A 19,137-nucleotide genomic window follows, 5' to 3' on the forward strand; every position below is an offset into this window, starting at 1 on the left:
AGTGCGCCTTATAATCCAGTGCGACTTATGTATGAATTCTGGTTGTGATTACTGACCTCGAATTGATTTTATGCGGTTCATAGCGCACAAAAATCTGTCAAAAATATGTTAGTACGACTTCGGTAAGCTACGACGCTGCACCACTTGATGGATTGTCGGAGCATTACGGCTACCGTAGTCAGAAGCCTCACCTCGCGGAGTAATCTGGGTCCAAAACTCAGTTCACTTCAGGTCCTAAAGTCAAACGAACACTGCGGCATCACTGAGAGTTAAAAACTGTCTAAATTCTTTCATCTTTAATAAAATGATCAGCATTACTGCTTTACCAGGTGTAACAATTAAGTTTAACATCCAGGCATCCATGAAAACATTAAATTTAACAGAATTACAAGTTAGCATGAAGTTAGCTCACTAGTTTCCACCTAAACATGATATAGCATGTTCTGACTGAGAGAGTTCTGAAAGAATTAAAACGTACAGCTCTGTTTTCACTTCCAACATAAATGAAGACAGAAAACTAAACAGTAGTGACTTTTGTAGGGTTACTGAAGTTGGGCTAGCTGGTATATAATGATGTGCTACGTCAGTGGTCCCCAACCTATTTTGTGCCACGGACCGGTTTATGCCCGACAATATTTTCATGGAACGGCCTTTAAGGTGTCGCGGATAAATACAACAAAATAAAACTAGTACCGGTACCGAAAAAAAGAAAATTTATTCCTTATTCCTAACACACGTGAAGAGTAAACAATAAAAACGATAACAAAATAACGCTGAAAACCGATAAAAACCCTGAAAACTATACATTTCACACCTGAGCCTCAACTCTCGCGGCCCGGTACCAAACGACTCACGGACTGGTACCGGTCCGAGGCCCGGGGGTTGGGGGCCACTGTGCTATGTGATTGCTAGCGATATGGCTATGTTAGCATAGCATAAACACAGTGAAGCTGGAGGATGAACGCTAATTTTTTTCCACTTGATAAAAGTCACGTGAGGGTTCCCGATGGTTAGGGACAAATGCAATCGCATGGCAGGATGTTGTAAATGGACCAAACTTCAGTCAGGAGAACAACTGAGAAAATCCATCCACAATACGAGGTTAGTCATTAATATACTGCAACAACATGGGAATAGAGCAGCTGCGAGAGAATTAAACATAATGAATCAATGGTACGGAAGTGGAGGAAGCAAGAAGAATGAGTTGACTAAAGTTTGACTTATCTGACTGTTTTGTTTCGCTTAATGCGCCTTATAATCCGGTGCGCCTTATGTATGAAAACAGACCTGTTCATCGACAGTGCGCCTTATAATCCGAAAAATACGGAAGTGTAAAACTGTTTTCTATGACATATGACTGAAGCTTTAAGGGTTTAACTGGCTATAGACAAACTTACTTTGGTCAAGAAAAAACTTGGTTAATCTGATAAAACTGGATGTTTTAATATGTGCTTTGTGTGACAAGCTGAGTCACAAACAATGACAAAAGACTGACAGTTTACAGAAACACAGGCAGACTGACACTTACCCCATAGACTAGTTCACCCACCATCCCGTTCCACGTCTTGGTCTCTGGATCTCTGGCTCCATACTTCCCGTCGGGCACTATTGACAGCTTATACTTTATCCCCACATGTTTTGCAATTTCAGAAGCTAAATCGACACAGTAGCCTTCATATCTGTCATTCCCCTCCATCTGCATATAGTTTTTCTTGTACATCACATATGGAGCTTCCTGTTAATTAGACATAATTTTGAGTTCATGGTAAAGCAAGATCACATCCACAGTGACCAAACCACATGGGTCACATGAGGCCTTTATTGGTACTGCTGCATGCACACGTGCAGGGCACCAACAGATGAGGGGAACATATAAATAAAGACAAACACAGGTTAAACACATGTACGGGCACGTAAGTGGAGGACTGTGGGGGACTAGGCCGACTGCACCGACGGGAGAAGCAAAGCATCTATAACTGAGTGCAAAGTGCAAAGCAGGATGTCGGGCCTCCCTCATGCTAACCTGATCCAGAAAAATCTAAATCTGCAGAAATGGGCAATAGGCGGGGGGTTGCGTGTGCTTTGCATCAGCGAAGGCACAGGGGGCAGGACGAGCTGAATGGAGCACTTTTCCAGTTCATAAAGTAACTGTCAGTGGCAGCAGAGAGATTAAAGACATCAAACACATGGAGATTATCTCATTTCATCGGACAACTTTTTTTAAAAAAAAGGTCTGAATCACACCACAAAAGTAGTTTAAAGCTGGTTCAATTTGCTTTTTTTAATTGTTCCATTACGACAATAAAATAATCTGCTCATCACCTCGATTATGCTAATATGCTTTGCCTCTGTGCCTTGATTGTTGTAGCATTCCTCCAACATGTAACATCCAAAACATGTTTGCCATTAAAGATGAACCAGTGTCACCTTGGGGGGGATATTAAGCAAAGCTGTACTTACTTTGTCATATGGCACGCACATGTTTTCAGAGGTTATTCAGCTTAATAGAACAGAATAAATGCAATTTCTTCACGGGAGACTGTTGGCTTTTTCTGATGTTTTTGGAGCATTCAACAGCATGGCTCCTGTTGAACTTTAGACTTCCACATCCCTTTCGCTCCGCAGTCTTCGGTGTTATGGTGAGACAAAAAATGAAAGAACTGCACCCCAACAAAGCGAGGTAGTCCTTTCATTAAACGTTTTCTTTAATGTCATGGGAAGTAATAAAAACATGAAGTTAATGAGATGACTGCGATGCCTCTAAAAACAATAATTGGTTTCTGTTCAAATCAAAATCAGAGAAAAAATAATGCAATGGCACTCGCTTCTTCATTTCTTCCCTCGCTCTAAACAACACTTTACTTCCAGTCTAGGTAAGATGAGTATGAGTTTCCAGACACTGAAATGGGAATGCGTGACTATTTCATTCTGAATTTGCCTAAGATGCAACCATAATAGGCAAAGTCAGAAAGACAGAGAGGCCATGGTTTTAAATGTAAGATAAGGCGCACCTTATCTTACATTTAAAAATGGCTGATGATCACTAAACTGCAGCTACTGCCTGCAACTGATCTAACTGACCTCACCCCTGCTTACTCCTGGAGCGCTCTCATCCTCATTCAAATTTTTTAACTAAGTAAATTTTAGACAAGGGATAAACAGCCAAAGGTTGCAGCCATTGGCTGTTTACATCCTCCTTGTATGCAGATCATTTCATGTCTCTGGTCCAGCGTCACTGACAATTTACTTAATGAGAGGGAAACATTTTTACTTACGTATGCACTGAATGAGAACACGATGTGTATAGTTATCATTACCAAAGCCGTTATTGTGATGTCACTACTACAACAGCCCACTGTAATATAAAAAAACCAAAATGCTTTGGCACCCACACGGATACAGTTGAAACACTCTGTGTGAATCGACTGTTTCAACATGTAGTGAGTGGATGGAAAGCAACTGAAAATAAAATAATTCTACCCTCCCAGGACAGATTGCAACAAAGGACACCTTGACCTTGAGTGGCAGAAATCTTAAGGTGAAACATTTAAAACCACTTGAGTGTGTACCATAATAGTAGTGACCACAATTGTTCGGTTTTCCACAGAAGAGGACTCGTTGGTGACCTGCTGATCCATTATATATACAAATTTTTCGTACTCATTCCAGTAGCCGATCTGAAAACAACACAGAAGTCCGCAGTTATTTGCGAGAAGCAGAAAGACATTTTCACAGTAGACCCTCCGAGTTCACGTGAGCTGGTCAGCTCTATCTGTACGGCTGGAGACGGTGTCGGTTGCTCCTGATATATGATTTAATAAAAAGCTCATAGTGGTTCTCCTGACTTCACCTGGGCTACACTTCAGCAGAGTAGGAGTAATCTATTCCTGGCTCAGCAAATGTTCTCTTATATAACAAGAAAGCAGCACCCATAGAGCACTGGAGGACTGATAAAATTAATACCAGCAAGAAAAACCTAATAATCTAAAAATGCCTTATCTAGCCAATGCAGTCGTTTTTTTTCTCTTTCTATTAATACTACATAAAAGACACACATTATGATCTAACACAAACAAAGCCTGGCTTGTTGCTGCTCAACCTGAGATGATTCCAGTAGCTGTATTATGTTTATTTCTGCTAGACTCTGATTTATTCAGCCAAGAAGAACTCTCCCATTTCTGGAAGCTATAATGCGCAGTACTCACTCTCTTGTCACTGTAGATTGTCTCACACTGTGATTGGATGGGGGGGTCTGTGATGTATGTTGTCTTGTGAACTGAGCTGTGTGGACATTATGGGACCACTCCTTTTCGGTGCCAGCTTTGTGGGGGTTTCAGTGTCACAGAGCTACCGCAGCTCTTACGGGTGTCACGTGTAAGGGTGTGTGTGTGTTCAGACATTATTGTTTTTGGTTCAGTAGTGTATTACTTACTAATGTGGAGTTGTATCACAGTGTAACGAAATTGTTACGATTCAGAAAGGTAGTCAGAAATCAAAAAAATCTTGGCGTTAATAGTTTTTAAAAAAAACAAAAAAATAACGCGTAAAACACAATCTTTTCACCTTCAGGCTCAGGGTAGATGTGTGGGCGTGATTTGCTCCAGTGCCTGTACCTTACAAACTAATGGGGACATAGACAGTGTCCTGCCAGAAGTAGAGAAGAACAGGTCCCAATCTTTTAGCATCTAAACTAACAAACATTGACAAGCGCTACAGCTCACAACTTAACTAGCTAACTGGCTTTTCCAAGTGAGTGCACTCCCTCACAGCAGTTCCTTTAGCAAGCCAAAGGCCAAGGCACAAGAGAAGACATGTGTCCATGCTTGTAGGGTAAATGGACACGTTGTAGCTAAATGCTAATGTGTGCTGCAGCTCTTACCTCTTAGCTGTTTCTGTCCATGTCAAAAACTTTGGATCTTCTTCCTTATGCACAATTTTTTGTTTCAAAACAGTACAAAGTACAAAACTTTTTACACTGAGCCTGTAGGTGTTATGCTACTAATGTGTATTTCACTGTCATAGTTCTAATCACATACAAGTAAATGTTGCTGCTTAACCCACTAACATCATGTTAGGGGTTTCCTGTAAAAACACTCCATATGACTTATTTGAAAGGGTGGTGTGGTGGTTAGCGTTTTAGCAGTTAGCAATCTGTGTGGAGTTTGCATGTTTTCCCTGTGTCTGCACTGGTTCTGTCCAGGTACTCTGGCTCCCTCCCACAGTCCAAAGACATCCGTGGAGCTGATTGGTGACTCTAAATTAATTGTAGGTGTGAATGTGAGCATGAATGCTTGTCTCTCACCCTAGGACAGCAGGGACCGGCTCCAGCCTGAATTGGATAACCAGAAGTAAATCGATGGATAGATGATTATTTGAGAGAATTTCTTAAATTAAAATAACAAGACCTGAACACTAGTTTAAAAACTTGCATTTAAATATCCATGAATATATGTCTAAACAGTATGTTTGTGAGTATACTCAATTATTATTAAATTCTCTGTAAGTGTGAGGTGATCACAATTATTCATCCATTCTCCAAAACTTCAAGCTTCCATCTGCATGGCTTGGCTGCTTCTTGGTGGATATATTCCAGATCAAACTCTCAGAGGGAGCGGGAGCTTACATGATTTGAGTTGGATCAGAAAGCCCGGGCTACTGGCAGCTTCTGTCCAAATCAGTATCAGCCCTAACTTATGTAGTGCCAATATGCCCAGAGAAGAAAATCCCTCAAAAAAGGTATCCTTCAAATTTACTTATGCTTGTGTAGTTGTATGCAAAGCACATAGCATGGGTCTGTATCATAAACTCAACCTGCAAAAAGTAATTAATTATAAATTTTTAAATTATGACATCCAAACCTTAGTGCCCACTTACCTTCCTGGGGCCGCTTGGTTTCATCTCGTACACGTCGATTGTGTAATTAGATCGTCGACCAAATGTGTCAAACTGGATGTTTCCTGTCATACCTTGTACTTGGACCTGCCAGGCACCAAGAAAAGCATCATACCACCTGTTCCTAACATACAGCATGTATAAACCACATGGTAACGTGTGTCATACGGCTGTGATATAAGGCTCTGCTCCACCTTTTGATCTCATTTTCAATCAGTTAAATCACTTTAAATAAGGATCCAGTCTATTAGGTCAGACTAACTTGGAGCACCAGAAGCAGGTTTCTTATAATTGTTTGCTCACGTTGCAGTATGTAAGGAATGGGTGTATTTACAGAATAACATGGTTCTATTAAATATAGTGTAAAAGGCAAAAATCTTTAGCCAGCCCTCATTTCTTGGGTATTTTTTCTTTTTTTTAAACCAACCTGAAACTTGACGTATGTTGTCATGGTGTGCAGTGTGTACTTAAACAAATTTGAGAAAAGTGGAGGCGAAAAGAACAAGTGGCAGACATCTATGGCTCATTAACAAAATCTAAAAAATCATATTCTAAGACATAAGCAAAAAAGATGTAACATAAGACCTGTGTGTTCATCTACTGTTCACTAAAAGCCTCAGTGGAAAGCTTGTTAGAACTGTATAAACTTATACAAAATATAAATAAATGAGGGGTGGCTCAATACATTTTCACACTTCTATAATATTTTAATGGCTAAGTGCTGCAGCATTTGTTTATTAAATTGTGAAAAAAAATTATAATGTATTTCTAGCAAGTAATGGCATAAAAAACTATATTTGTAGCCTGTAGTTTATAGAGGCAAAACATTTAGGGATCTTTCACAGAAAAAGAAAACATGGGAGGAAAAAAAATACCTAAAGAATAAAAACTTTGGAAACATTACTAAGTAGAAAGTGAGAATAAGCAAACATATAACTATAAAGTAAATAAAATAAGCAGTGAGACAGTGCAGGCTCTCAGTCCTACCATTTTGAGGGCTCTCTCTATGTCGATGCCTTGGCTCCAGGGCACTGCAGGGTTGGCGAGGCAGTCGCCCGCACTCCCCCTACGTGACACGTCCACTCGTTGCCGCCGAAGATACCGGAAGGCCTCCGCGATCACGAGGATGGCATCATGGGTGAGTGCTGATGTGTACTGAGTCAAAGGCCAGAAGAAATCCCAGTGATGCACCAATGACATCACACAGACCCAACATAACACTGAGCTGCTGTCAGAGCACGGTTACCACAGAGCGCTGCTCGTGTAAAACAAGCGAGACGAACTGAACTGAACTGAATCCCTGAAATGATTCGCACTGACATATTGTCTCTGATTGAAGCCAAGTTACTACCCTGAAACTCAGAAGATGAATAGCGACGGCAGCCTTTGAAGATGTTAAATAAAAATGCAACTGCGGCATCGGCAGCTTCGCCTCACTGACCTTCAGCGGAGTGTTTTTGGCTTCTGGGAATTCTCTTTCATCCAGGCGCTCCCAGCGCTGGAGGAACTGCTGGACGATGGGGCTGTCTGGGCTGATGATCTGGAAGCCTGTGATGTTGGCTCCACCAGAAAAGACCCTGTCCAGACTCATGTTGGAAAAACCCTGAGAGCAAAGAGCACAACTTGGTGGTAGTGGAGCAAAGGATCATTAGGAGAACAGGGGGAAAAAAAAGATGAGAGATTAAATCTGCTTTAGCTTGTCCACGCTGAGTAACTTCATCGATTTAATTGCACCATTCAGTTTTAAGTCTAACACAACTATATATTGAGAGAACCAAGTTTGACTGTGCTCCTGAGATGTATCCACTGAGAACATTGCACTTCTTTGCACAACGTTGCATCACACACAAGCACTGCTGCTATGGGTTTTCCACTGAGTTGTGTTGTGCTGTTTCGAGTTGCGAGCTCTCACCAGGTTGGCGAGGATATAGTGGTATCCTCTGCTGTTTTTTCCCGAGGTCACCACCTACAAATTTGCAGAAAAAGACACGGAGTGAGTCAGATTCCCTTCCAACAACACTGAGAACATTAAGAAACATGAAGACTCAGATATGACAAAGACCTCCAATTGCAGAAGAGCTGACAGAAAGAGAAAGAGAGAAGAAAGTGACATTCGGGAGTGCAAGAGGGAGCGTGCAAGCGCGTACATTTGTGCGCGTTTGCATGAAACTGTGATGACAGCACTTGTTCCTTTCCATTAACTTCAACATGTAAAATAAGGTCAAGGCTTCGGCAAACCTCCGTCTCTCTTTTCTTGCAGCTGCCTCTGCTCTGCAGTCTGCCGCTTCCTGCTCCGCCTGTCTCAGTTGTGCACTAGACTTAATTAAACCCAAAATGTTGTACAGCACCTGTCGGAGCCAGCCGACACAGAGAGAGCTGCATCCGCCGATCTCTTTAAACTTCTTCGCCGGCTCAATCTCGCTCCCTCTCGCAGGCGCTCACTCCCTCCATATATTCTGATTCGCCATCGAGTGTGAGGCTTCAAAAAGATACTGCGGGGGTGGAGAGTTGCTTTTTTTCCCTGTCTTTTCACTTTCTACACTCCTCCACAGTTTCGATAAGTATACTCAGCCACTGAAATCATCTAAATGTTAAATGTCCAGAGTGATAGTGATATCACACTGAAGAGATTTCACAAAGGACTCGGATAAAGATGAGGAATATTACAACTTCACCGAAAAAAGGAGAGCATCTCATTGGTGGATTTCTACTCATAGTACTACTCATAGACAAATTATGTAGCGTTTTACTCAGAGGCTCCTATTTTGGTTTTTTTATTTTTTTTATCTTTATTTAACCAAAAGTGAGATTCTTTTGAAAGCAACAGGACTAGGACTAGATAGCATTACCAAGCATGCTTTTATTTTATGGCAGGGAACACCAAAACTCCCAGAGAGAAGTATGGACCACATAGCTGTGTTTTCATCAACACCTGTGTACTATAAAAACCTGTTTAATGTCTCATAATATTCCCCATGATGCTGCAAGACTGGCCCTCTAACAAGCTTATGGCATTTCAACATTAAATCAAAATTTTGTTTTCCAGAAAAGCAAAACAATTTCAACTCCTGATCCAGTTCCCTCAAAAGGAAAAACATTCCTTGAAGCTTTGCAGCTCGCTGTCTTCCAAATGGTCTCGAATAGCTTTTCATTTCCCCGCACGTGAGAGAGAGCCAGAGTGACCCGAGTGTGGCGAGCACTTAATGAAGCTGCAGCGCCTGGAGTGACTGGCTACGACTCTCGTTTGTCACACACAAGGCAGGCGGCGCAGGACCTCACACTTCTGTGCAAGCTTTTAGTCTGGACAGCGGGCCAAAACGACGAGAAACAGATGCGTTTAGAAATGTACCTGGCTTAGTGTGAACATGGCTGTGCCCAAAGCACTGCATAGCTGCTAGAACAGAATCAGGTGTAAACGTTCACTGCTTACTGCAGCGCGGCGTGTAGGCAATAACTGGAGGTGTGAATGATATACTGAATTCAAAGCACTCTGAAGTCGGTTCATAGTGCATGCTTCATACTGTACTAAGTAGCACCTTCACTGCTGACTGCTGCAGTCTTTTACAGCCATGATTCAAATATTAAGGCTGTGTTGGAAAGCAAATGCTTTTTTTATATGTTGCATCGTAGTTAATAAAAGCTTTTTTTGATATACTTTCATGCACATTTGTTTTATAGATTCATCACCTGGCTTTCATACCTGATGAAGTTTTGATTTGCAAGAGGAGAAAAAGAAAATGTGTTTACCACCTGCCTCAGCAGTCATTGCTGTAGGATGGCAGCGAACCAAGGGAAGGACAGCTATACTAAAGTTCTGACTGAACAGTTTCTGAAAACAGAGTGACTCTAGAAGATAACTCAAATATTATGGTTCATGATCAGAGTGATTATGCCCTTTACTATTATTACTCTTTGATGTAGTTGCATTAATATTCATTATAGAAATGATCATGAGGACAAACATAACAATTCTCTGCAGGTTTTTACATGTGCTGTCAAGCCCTCCAATATAGTTTACAAGGATATTTTCATTACTGTCTATTTTCATTTTCATGTATCATGCGCACTACAGACGTTCTTGTAATTTGATTCGATTTGCCACGGGATCTGCTCCCCCCTCTGTCGGCAGAGATGTTCTGGAAAAGAAAAGGAAAGAAAGAAAGGGGAAAAAAGCAGCTGGGCATAACAAATAATTTTAGGATCACGATGCTCCAGTTTCACGATCCCCTGGGATAATCGCTTTTTGTGTATATGTGAAACCACCGGGAGCCTGGATGAGGTCAGGCACTACCATCGCTGAGAACAGCAACACTTTTAGTGTCACAGGACTTATACTTTCCTCTGTGTCACAATTCATTTCTTACACAACAGCCTCCTCAAACAGCAAAGGGAAAACAAGACCCGAAGCCTAAAAGCAAGAAGAAAACCTGCAGCACTGATTGTTCTGACTGTCTTGTGAATTTTTAATGCTCTTTGAATGGGAAGGACAGTCTACGTGCCATGCCCTCCCAACTGTTTTCTACAGTAAATGTTCCTGTCTGGGAGAGAACAGCCTCGTGCATCTGCCACGATGCTATCCATGAAAGCTGATTCATAATATATCAGATTAACTTTGCAAATGGGAAACCCATGCGCACAAAATATGTCATGTTCTGACTGTGGAAACAAAAACTGCCACTTATATGTTGTTAACATAAAGGCGCTGGTGTGGCAAGGAAATGTTTTTAAGAGTGGGTCCCCATTTACTTGGACAAGTGAGCAAAATAAGACGATACAGAGGGTCTGAAAAGTGACGCCAATGCTACAAAGCTGCTTTTGCAGTTACAAAGAAGTTCAGTTGTACACAAATGGAAAAAAATGCCCTCCAGGACCCTTAATCCATGACCTCAGTAACACTTACTTAGAGAGTTTATGGACTCAATCACTACTTCAGATGTTAATAAATACAATATGTATTACATAAAATAAACTTAATTCTGGTTTTTATACCAGCGCTGGTATTGGTATTGTTACACAGGTACATTTACACTCCAGCTCTCCAAAAACCCAGCTGATGATGATTCATCTCATAAGTCATGGCACACTTCTCTGTGCCATATAAGCTGCCTTCATAGGTTAAAAGCATCAGCATCGTTTTTGGTATCTGCAGCACTGCCCTTGTTTTTACTTAGTAACGTATTGTCAAAATTTGCAGTATTGCACAGCACTACTGGCTGCTGACGGTAGATTCAGATCTATCAGACAGATGGAAGACAGAATTATATTGAACTACTAGTTAACTGGCATCAATTTTGTAAGGCTCTTCTTTAAGTTGAGCTCTCATTCCACAACTGATGTCCAATCTTAGCAGTTAGACGCTGGCATATCAGCAGGATATCTCTAAGTGCAAATATGAACCGATTTTTAAAGTGCGTTGTTAAAAATAAAACACAATGCATCATCTTCCAACCCACGCCGGTGCATTACAATCAAATGAATCATAGCAAACAGACAGATAAACTCAGCACGCAGTCTCATGTTGCATCCACACATTAGTATTCACCTCCTGGTTGAGGGCATAATCAGAAATGTGGGTTCGTCTCACTGCACTGTGGAGGAGACAAACTGTGACTCCAGAATACAGATAGAGACTGAGTGGTTGTTTCAGGTCTCAATTATATTTGTTTGTCTGCCCTCAGGGCTCCTCGGGTTCGCATGTGTGGATGAGCAGGTCTGTGCTTTGCTTTCTGCGGCTTGCCTGAGCTGGACCGAGCTGCAGGGCCATCAGCCTAAAAATTCCTTGGAGAATTCCCTTTAATTAAGCAGGCTGGAGCCATCCAGTCCTGCACTGAGCTGGATGACTGCCCAACAGCCTTCAAGCCTCTTTTCCCACTGATGGAGACTTCTTCTTCTTTTTTTTCTTTTTTTTTTTACAGTGATTTGTCATCTACCTTCTTCAGAACCACAAGTTAATAACTGTCCTCTTACAATAGACGACTAATTACTGCTATGCTACTCAAAAGAGGGCAAAATGTGATGAGGGATTTAACTGTCACAGAAGCGTGCATGGACTTACCTGTTTACAGTCTGTTTAAGCTGCTGATTCTTTCATTTGTAGTAGCCAACAGCTACACATTTCTAAACTTCACACAGCCGTCTTATTGAGTGCCAGTTTGAACAAAACAAAAAATGTCTATGAAGTTCTAATGCTCTCACTATCCTCTCTGCAGCTGAGCACCTGCCAACTCTACCATTTCCATGCGTCTGATGTTGTTTTTCGTTTGCTTAGCTTTTAACTTACACTTCTCTGGGGTCTCTTTTTGGAGGCACGGGCTACAAAGAGGCCTTCTACAAAAACTTGCTCTGTTACACTCTCTGTTTTCCTTTTTCAGAAGCCATGTTTCCTTTTTGCAGTCAAACTTTGGAAAAAGAAAATGAAGGCACAGATAGCTCGCTTGTTGTGGTTATTTGAAGGGCATTACAGTTCAAGTTGGGACATCACACACTTTTCATGCCGCTCTTTCATATTTGTATTTGTCGCTCAAGTTGAAGGTTCATAAAGTAGACCTCAATGATAAAGTAAGAAAGGTCAGTAAAAGAAAGAGGAGAAAGGATAATACACTAAAGGTGCTTTGTCCTTGTGTGTAATATAGACACACACACTCTCACACACACACACCTATGTCTTAGCTTGTCTCTGTGTTAGACAAGCTCTCCTGTAATGTCTTTAAATAGCTCGTCTTTGGATTTTGGCTACATTTTGTTCTCTTCTCTGTTTAGATGACCTCACTCTGCTTCAATAATGTTAAAGTCCAGGATCTCCATTGTGTGTTTTCTATCCAGGTATGCTTTCACTGCGCAGACAGTGTGTTTATGATCACTGTCATTCTGAAAAATCAAGCTGTTGCCAAGATGTCCAACCCCACTGGCTGAAATGAGCCTGCACTGTGTATCACAAATGGTTGCAGATACTCACTGTTGTACCTCTCTTCCGACCTCCTGAGGACTAACTGACAACAATCTGAACCAGAAATATAGAACTTCATCTCTCCATCAGACCTGTTGCTTCTGATTTTAAGTTCTTGTGTAATTTGGCACAACTCAGCTTTTCTCCTTGTTTCCCTTCCTTGAAAGCCTGTCTTCCACTGAGACCATTTCTGCAGAGGCTTTTGTGAAAAGTAGATCGATCAACTGAAAGCCCAGATGCATCTCTGACTTTTTTTTCCTGTTTCTCAAGGACGTGACTTTTAGATACTGTAGATAAGCCTGCCACTTATCCATTTTCCTCACTGCATATCATTCTGAAAGATGTTTTTCATTTTGGGAATTGCCTCTCTGATGCAAAAATGCAATTTTATGTCTGTTAGACTGTTTTATCTTTGGCTCTTTTGCAGTGTCACCTAAAGAAACAGGAACAAATTATATGTTTTTGCAACAGGCTGTTAGTTACAAAGTGCCTAAAGAAACTTCAATTTAAAATGGGTTCTTTGGTGTCTGCTATCTGTAGACACAACACCGGTTCATCCCTTGAATTAGGTGCTATTTATACTTGAATGAATTCAGTGGTAAGGGACAAAGAAAATCCTCTGAAAATGGTCATGTACAAGACTGGACTGAAAATGGCTAAAAAAGCAGCCAATGCCCAAAGAAAAACTTTTCAAGATCTTCAGCAAGCCTGGAGAACTATTTCTTAAGAGCACTTTAAAAAAATTATAAGAAAGTCTGGCTCCTTGTAAACAAAATATAGAGAAGCAATGTTTGGTTTGAGACTTTTGCACAGCCCTATTTATATACATATAGATATAAAAAGATATAAAATCTCTGAGACAAGCTGTCTTACCAAGCACTGATGCGCAGGCTGTGAGCCGCAACCAGCAACCTGCTGACTGTTGCCTCACACTTACAGACTGAGTGGGGGACGAGTGTTTGCTGTTTCTCGGTTGGGATGTCAGGAACTCGTGTCTGCTGCATCAGCGTTTTCTGTCAAATAACTTTTAAATACTTATTGGCGCAGGACAGCTTTCTTTTAAATTTCAGTGTATTTTTGTCAGCGACTGAAATACAATTTATCATATTCCTAAAACTGCTCTTTATGTTTTGTATTTCAGTTGCCATATTTTCAGGTTTATTTCTTTTTATTTCTTGTGCTTGCATTTTTATCCCGACTGTGTATTTTACTGTGCATAATATTAGTTTGTTGTAATGCACTGTAATTATTTCCTGAGTTAGCATAGCCCGAGGTCATCTTATCACTGTTAAAGCTGCTTTATATTATAAATCCAATAACAGCAGTCTAGACATTTTGCCATAATGTTCCCTCCATATGTGTCTCGTTCACTTTTCACAGACTCCTTTAAATTAAACATACGCATTGTACGTTCATTGTAAATAATAGTGCACTGACTGTATCTCACAATCAGGCAATCTGTGCATCTTTTCAGTGTCTTTACCTTCCAATTAAAAAGGGCTTTGAGGCAACTGCTGTTGTTTTTTGGTGCTATAGAATTGAATTGAACTGAACTGAATATTTAAAGGATAAAGCAGACATACAAAACACATTTCCTATATCTGAAGTATTAGTAAAACCAGTGCTTTGCAGTACTTTCATTTCTTCGTTCTTACGGGTGTACTTGCTAACCATCCTGGCATAATACTGCTCCCAACTGACTCCACAGCCTGGCCAAAATCAGCACTGGTTGACTTGAAAATATTCTCTCTAATTACATTTTTTTCCCCCCAAGAACCTTGTATTCAAAAGTGTGTGGAGCGTGGAAGTGTGGAAAGAGGCCCCCTGTGATCAAGGTGTGGTAAAATTGTCCTACCATTAGGTTATAGATACACCTACAGTTACATTTTTAGAGATGTACAGGGGCCCTCACATATACTAATGTGCCACAAACAGGACTTTAATATCACCAACCATTCCCATTTTATTACGGTGTATCCATATAAATGGTCCACCCTGTACATTGTTTGACATAGGCTTGTCAGTATCAGTCACACTGTTATGATTTTTGCCTATGCTATCTGACATGTCCTGCCCCACCATTAGCTGGTCAGGATTTTAGCTATAAATATCAATATCTTTAACAGCAATTCCCAACAAAGCAACAGCCAAAACTGCAATTTCCCTGATTATATAATAATGACCCTATATACAGCATAATCTCATTTAACCTCCTAGGACCTGGCGCCCACATATGTGGACATCACATTTTGGGATGTCTAGACCAAAATAATACATTTTGCTCTACAAGGGCCTGATATCCAGTTACAATGACATTATATTGATACTGTTCTATGGAAATTTAAAAAAATGTCCTCCTATGTGGATCTCAAAAATTCAGGTAAAAAACACACAAAAAAAACGTGCCCAAATATCAAAGAGAAATTAAAAATGCATGCCATTGAAGAGTTCAGGTCTTAGGAAGTTAAATAAAGCATGCTTCATTCTCCTACTCACAGGGTGTGGAATTCCAGTGCACCTCTGGGTGTTCAGCACTTCTCCCATTTCCCTCCACAGCACCAGACAGGGAGAGTCACACTACATGGCTCAATTCCCACAAGCTCTCTGCCTTTCCAGTCTTTTTATCTCTCCCTCTGACTCTTCCTCTGTCTGTCAGCTGTGCAGGAGGAGGCTGGAGGTGATGGGTCCTCTCTTAGAGCGATAACAAATCCACTGTGCTTCTATTATTGATGAGAAGCCTTAGAGGTGTTTATCGCTCCGTCTTTACTTTACTGAAGAGATGAGCAAACTGATACTTTTACAGGTGGTGAGAGAGCCAGCAGAAGACCAAAACTCCCACAGCACATTTATCAACAAATAAAGCCTAGAAGAACTGAAACTGCCTCCTTGACTACAGCATCTACCGAACAGCAGATGTTTGCAAATAAAATGTATTAATGATGAGTTTTATAATATCCTGACAGAAGGCATCAAAAGATTTGAATCATAATTCTTCTGATTACTGCCTCGCAGATTAAAAACTAAATCATGTCCACAACGATTGTTTCCTGATGCATGAGTGATCGCAGTTGTGTTTGCTCACTCCTGCCTTTGTGAAAGATCTTCCCTCAGGCTAGGAGGGTAGGCTATTTATAGTAGGCTCATTGTTGTTGCTGTTATGGGACAGTGTGTCCTACTTACACTGGGAGCTGATATTACATTAAAGCAAGTGTTGATGTCACAGCTCGTATAAGGAATCATTCTCAAGAGACACGGGCCTGCCTTGCCACTCTTATGCATCTGGAGAGATACGTGTCTGACAGATGCTGCCGACAAGGCAACGATTCACATTAAGCCACCGCAGAAGAGAGGTTATGATTGGATCGGTCAGATCTGACACAGAGTGACCACCTTTGTATGACTGGATACGTTGAATCTAATACGGAAGCAATTTGAGAACACTTGAAGAAACCCTGGATCTAAATTTGAAGGGCAGGGAAAAGCAAACTTCTCTTGATTAATGAAAATGTTCAGCACTGTCACTAAAAATAATCCCCCGCATCAGAGGAAATGAAGACAGATCTGCGGTGAAGGTCAGAGTAAAACTCATAAGGCCTGCAATAATGAGGATCATTATGTAGAGGGCAGAAGCCTTTATACACAAATATCTCAGCGAAGAACAGAAGGCTAAGATGTGCCCAGGATTAATGGTTTAAATGCACACAGCACGCACGCACACGCAGACTACACTTGTGGGCTTAATGGCTTTTGTAACTCTGCTGTGCAGCTGTGTGCAGCGTCTGGAAAAAAACAAAACAACTTTCTGCTGTCAAATTGGTCACTGTTAATCCTTGTGTCTAAAACAGCAGCGTTTGCCAGTAAACACAAAAACGAGCCATGTGACGGTTCAAAAACAGGCTCACATGATCAGATTCTTACATTTAGTAAGAATTTAAGTTTAGACAATCAAAACTACTCGATGACTTCATGATTAGCAAAAAATCTGCTTCATGGTCAAAGAAACTGTATGCAGGTAAATGATGGGACATGAACACATGTGCTCTGTATGCCTGAATCTTTCCAAGCCTGTTTTCCTGCAGTGAACAGCTCCGTCTGGAGTGAGGAGCCCGTTTGAGTACGGTGGACTCTTCAAGTTCAAGTCATAAAAGGATGGACATTATTATGGTCAGCTATGATAGAGGCCAAAATCATGATCAGTTAAACAAAGTGTTAAGAAATTATCTGCATTTACACCACACAAGGCAGGATGCATCCATTTTTCCAATCCATTTACATTTTTCCGATCTTCTGTTTTCCAAATCCATTTTCATCTGGTAAATCAACAGTTTCTGAAAGCCTGTTTTGTCCCAATAATCAAGCCACATTCAGAGTCTCTTTAAACCACCTTTCTTCACCATTCCAATGCCAGGTTTGAACTACAACGGGTCATCTTAAACATGTTTACATGCCTAAATAAGTTACTGCCATATGATTGGCTGATTCTCTCCCAGCTATCATAGGGCGAGAGGTAGGATGTACCCTGGAAGGTCGCCAGTTTGTCGCAGGGCTAACACAGAGGGACAGGCAGTTTTGTTTATATAACTCCAAATTACAACAGCAGTCACCTCAAAGCACTTTATAGTGTAAAGTAAAGACCCTACAATAATACAGCGAAAACCCAACAACGAGACAACTCGCTATGACCAAGCACTTGGTGAGGAAAGAAAATCTTCAAAACAATAGTGCAAATTAATGCCAAACACTACTGTAGCTACATCTTCCTTTTGAATACAGTCTATGGGGCAAACTCATCTAATTTTGGCACACCTCATAAACAGACTACAGTGTCTCACTTGAAAGGAAAAAGCTTTAAAAGTAATAAGTGTGCAGTGCAGTCGACAGCTACTCAGTGTTAGCATTACCTTCAGTCTGAGCCTGTGGAGATAACATCAGCAATACTCTACTATTTAGCTTCACGTACCTCAAGAAGGCGTACGCTTAAAAAATCATTTGCAAAATCTAATGTACTCACATGTGCACCAAACTAATCCCCCAAATGAACACTAATGATCTTCTGAGTAGATAGGAAAATTCTCAGTTAACACTCATTTAATACGTTTCTGACAATGAAATATTCTCTATGGTGCAGTCAGAGAGAGCAGCACACATTAGCAAACACTGAACCTGAATCAAGATTCGTGTGGGAAAACTGTAGCCGATGATCACCTAGGAAACAAGGATGAGAGAACTGTTTAATTCCTCCACGTGAATTAAGCCCAAGTGACCTCAAACAACGTGCATACACAAACACGTGCGTGCACAGACACACACACAAAACAACAAATAACAAGCCTTAATTTAATGTACCGCCTTGCCTGTTTTAAAATCAGTTCTAAATGAGAGTGTCAAGATCTGAGGCGATCTTCACACATGCCAAGTGTTTAGGGTAATAATGAAAAAGGAATGAAAAGTGGGGACCGGACCAAGCTAGGAGGAATGGCGTATTTTACTGGCAGTGTAGCATGAAGAGGCGCTTGCAGCAAAAAGTGGGAAATAGCATGTTTCCTCTTTTAGAAACAATGGAACAAGCCGAATCATGAGGCTGGGGGAAGAGTATATTTCTGAGGCAATCTTAGATTTACTTCCTGATATTCGAGGAAAAGAGATTTGTTTATTTTTTTTAAGCAAGGCTGAATTAGCACTTTGCAAACTGAATACCTGCTCCAGTATCAAGTTGATCCTGTCCACCTCACAGTCGATGAGGAAGCGTTTCTCCTGCCGGCGGTCCATCTCCTCGATGATGCGCCTGTACTCTGTGGGGTCCACAATGTTCCCCACCGAGCGAGCTGTCACCTGCCAGTTATTGGCTACAGCAGACTCCATGATGGCTTGGAGGATTGCAAACCCTGGGGGAACAGAGGGGAGAGAGCTCCATCACACAACTGTCTTTTTGGATTTCAGAGCACACAAGAAGGAAAACGTGCTCAGAATCCCAAACTCCCTGTGCGCTGAAAAAAAACAAAAACAAGGATATTGTGGCTTCCAGCAATGGTTTGTAACCATTTATTGTCATACAGAATGTAAACTATTAACTGATAATGCATTGTCAACATGTTTAAACAGTACCAATCATCTTGTAGGCACCGCTTGCAGGGAGGAAAATAAACGTGAGAGAAAAAAGCGTGAAGTAAGTAAACAAAGAGGCGCACTTCAGAGTAAAAACTGAGCTGTACTGGGGCGGCAGTCAAACAGTCTCCTGATACTGAAATATGAACAGCTGCTCGAGTGGATGGCTAGAAGAAGATCTAGGGGAGGGGGGG

The 19,137-nt window shown here is 41.1% G+C and overlaps 1 protein-coding gene across 6 annotated transcripts in view; it reads right to left on the minus strand.

Moving 5' to 3' along the window:
- Positions 1–19,137, minus strand: part of LOC102305150 (glutamate receptor 3) — a 76,603-nt gene that overhangs the window by 23,988 nt on the left and 33,478 nt on the right. For 4 of the 6 annotated variants that reach the window (XR_006054404.1, XM_005922066.3, XM_042220820.1 and 1 more), the window contains exons 4-11: positions 18,536–18,723; positions 7,805–7,858; positions 7,334–7,495; positions 6,880–7,047; positions 5,875–5,979; positions 5,303–5,329; positions 3,570–3,677; positions 1,529–1,735 (exon numbers count right to left, since the gene is read on the minus strand). Coding sequence is in view for 5 of the 6 variants with exons in the window: in XM_005922066.3 (XP_005922128.1) it covers positions 1,529–1,735; positions 3,570–3,677; positions 5,303–5,329; positions 5,875–5,979; positions 6,880–7,047; positions 7,334–7,495; positions 7,805–7,858; positions 18,536–18,723 (1,019 nt within the window). In the remaining variant the exon portion in view is untranslated. The remainder of the gene's footprint in view (positions 1–1,528; positions 1,736–3,569; positions 3,678–5,302; positions 5,330–5,874; positions 5,980–6,879; positions 7,048–7,333; positions 7,496–7,804; positions 7,859–18,535; positions 18,724–19,137) is intronic. The other 2 variants (XM_042220821.1, XM_005922067.3) reach the window with 1 other exon arrangement.

Source organism: Haplochromis burtoni, unplaced genomic scaffold (assembly GCF_018398535.1).
Source record: "Haplochromis burtoni strain Fernald_Lab_line unplaced genomic scaffold, NCSU_Asbu1 Contig_56, whole genome shotgun sequence".
In the NCBI taxonomy this organism is placed as follows: domain Eukaryota; kingdom Metazoa; phylum Chordata; class Actinopteri; order Cichliformes; family Cichlidae; genus Haplochromis; species Haplochromis burtoni.